Source organism: Hippocampus comes, unplaced genomic scaffold, assembly GCF_001891065.2.
Source record: "Hippocampus comes isolate QL1 unplaced genomic scaffold, H_comes_QL1_v1.1 scaffold144, whole genome shotgun sequence".
In the NCBI taxonomy this organism is placed as follows: domain Eukaryota; kingdom Metazoa; phylum Chordata; class Actinopteri; order Syngnathiformes; family Syngnathidae; genus Hippocampus; species Hippocampus comes.
The window spans coordinates 254350-257015 of NW_017805782.1; the positions used below are offsets into that span (position 1 = coordinate 254350).

Consider the following 2666-nt stretch of genomic DNA (forward strand, 5'->3'; position numbering starts at 1 on the left):
CCGCCCGTGCCGCCGCGTCAAGTCGCAGCGTGGAAGCCGCACGCAGGAAACGCACACCCGGCGGCCTTCACAATCGTGCGCGGAAAGCCAAATCGCCTCGAGTTGACGGACGCCGCGTGTCCAAAACGACGTCGGTGCACGCTAACCGCAAAGAAACCAGCTGTGAAATCAACGGGCACTTCCTGCTTTCCCGTGTGACGGATTTGAGCGACGGAGAAGCTTTTATTTTGAAGGCTCTTTGTTTTCCGGCGCATCTTCAACCTGCCGCAGGACGCGCGCTTGTTCACCGACGCGCTCGCCAAACGCTCACGTGACCTTTATTTTGACAAACGAGCGGAGGACGAGGTGCGGTGGCGTCATTCTAGCGACCTTTCACACACTTTTGGACGCGGTACGGAGTTTTATTCGTCAAATAAATATTTCGTGCTGTACCGTTAACATAAATAACAACATGGTGTTGACCTCACGTGGTTATGACCTTTGGATATTTCACAGAATGTGGGGCGAATCTTATCAGTACAAAAATACTCCTTTGCACGAGAAAATAAAAGTCCTGGCGCTATGTGCAGCACTTTGTGTGCAGCGATGGCTGTTTGAAAGTGCTCGAGAAATACAGTTGAGTTGCGTAGATGGCGTTCAAGTGGTTGTTTGCTGTCGCCTTGGTGACGGGGCACCGTTGGCCGACGTTCAAATGGCCTGTTGTTGGGCCACGTGACATCACCGTGACGTCGGGGCATTCCATTCAAGCCACGGAAGCATTTATCCAACAGATTGACGGATGGATGTCACGCGTGCGCCGAATTGTTCATGCACGAGCACGCTCGCAATTGGTGGTCGTTTAGATGGAGACTACTGGCGCGTGAGCCACGCCTCCTAGTTGAGCGTCGTCGCGTTGCCGGTCGGGGTTCGTTGTGTACTCGTCAGCCAAAAGATTTGCATCTGAATTCTCATTTCCCGCCGGAGTGGCTTCAGGAGTTGAGCTTCTGGAACTTCTCTCGGAGATTTTTCACCGAGTTGTGCTGTCCGGCGGCCGAGGTTTCCGAGCGGTCGGCGACGGCGGCGCGGACGTGTTCCGCGGAGGACGAGGTGGTCCTCGAGCCGTCTTGAGACTCGGCGCTTTGGCTTCTCTGCTTGTATTCGTCCGACTCCTGGTAAGCTCGGCAGCGGTCGATGACGGCCAAGATGGAGATCTTCTCCCTGCTCGTCGGCGATCGGATCTCCACGTAAGCGTCGCGGTCGACATCGACGGTCTCGGCCGGTTCCGGTTCTTGCAAAGGCTCCCCCGTGACCAAGGGCCGCCGGGGGGGCGTCTCGGCCGCCACGCGGTCACCGCCGCCGTCGGCACGCAGGCGCTCTCGGCTTTCGCGCATGGCGGCCAAGCTTAGCCAAGGGTCCAGGGAATGAGCCCTGTGGAGCCCCTTGCGCGATTTCAGGTGGCCGGGGGTCCAGGTGGCGTAGGCCGGGCCCGGTGAGGCTTCGCTCAAGGAACGCCGCCTCCACCTGACGTCGAACGTCCGCTCCGGGACGGAGGACGTCCGGCCCGCGGCGCCGGACGCGCTCCGGTCCGAGTACTTGGACCGCAGCGCTCGCACGTTGGGCCAGTCGAAGCTTTCGGCGTCCCGAGGAACGCCGACGGGACGGCCGGAGGCGATCGGGGCCGGAGAGAAGACGGCGGGGTCGGGCCTCTGCGACGGCACCTGATCCGGAGTTGGACTGGCGCCTGACACACAACGAGAGCACGCCTTCAGTCAATGAATTGAACTTGAGCGGACTCGGACAGGAGCTAAGCGGGCGGCGCTTTTCTTACCGCCGTGCGGGCTTTCCTCCAGCACATCGGCCAAAGTCTTCTCGCCCGTCAGCTGCGCGCAACTTCGCTGTCCGCCGAGCGGTTTGACGCTTTTGATGCGCCGGCTGTACCGACGAGCGAGATGGCGGACCTTGGTGTCCGCTTTGTCGTCCTCATCTGCGGTTTGGGTCCCGAGCGGGGCACCCCGGGGGAGCTGATCTCCGCGGACGGCGGCGGGAATCGTTTTTCTGACGGGCGAAGCCGGCCGGGTCTCCTCCGAAATGGCGTTCGGCTTCACCCGACGTTTTGCCGGCGCGACATCGGAAAGGCGGCGAGTCCCGTCGAGCCGCTGCTCCATCAGCCGCCAGACCGCAAGCATTTCGCCGGAGGGTCGGAACTCTTCGTCCTCCGTACTCTGCCGTCTCGGCGGTCCGGCGCGGGACGAGCCTTGCGCGACCGAGCGCAAAGCTTTGGATTCTACGTTCATCCCGGTGACCGGCCGAGGGTCGCGAGCGTCGGCGGGGGCCGCGCCACCTTTGGAGTCGAGCGACAGCGAACGAGACTCCTCGGTCGCGGGCCGGGGGGGCTCCGCCCGGTCGGGGATGCTGTTCAGGCGGCTGACGGAGGTTTTGACCAGGCCCGCCGGGATGTACGTCAGACTCTCCCTGCGCCGGAGGCCGAAGCCGGCGTCCTGGTTCTCGGCCTTCTCGTAGTAAGTCTTGATCTTCCCGATGAGAAGTTGGTCGCGGCCGCAGAGGGTGGAGTCTCGTCTGTGCGGGGTGCCCCTTTCCTCGTCAAAGCGAGCGTCGCCCCGGGGGGACGAGAGCGCCCGGTCGCCGCCGTCGGCGGGATCGCCGTCGAGCGGCGAGGGCGGCCCGGC

The 2666-nt window shown here is 62.6% G+C and overlaps 1 protein-coding gene across 1 annotated transcript in view; it reads right to left on the reverse strand.

The window, feature by feature from the left end:
• Window positions 1-351: 351 nt before the first annotated feature.
• LOC109524882 (pleckstrin homology domain-containing family G member 3-like) overlaps window positions 352-2666 on the reverse strand; it is an 8397-nt gene continuing 6082 nt past the window's right edge. Inside the window, 3 exon segments of the mRNA XM_019885008.1 lie at window positions 352-1720; window positions 1808-2254; window positions 2321-2666. The exon segment at window positions 2321-2666 is cut by the window's right edge and continues 14 nt beyond it. Of these exon segments, the coding sequence (XP_019740567.1) occupies window positions 969-1720; window positions 1808-2254; window positions 2321-2666 (1545 nt within the window). The 3' untranslated portion in view covers window positions 352-968.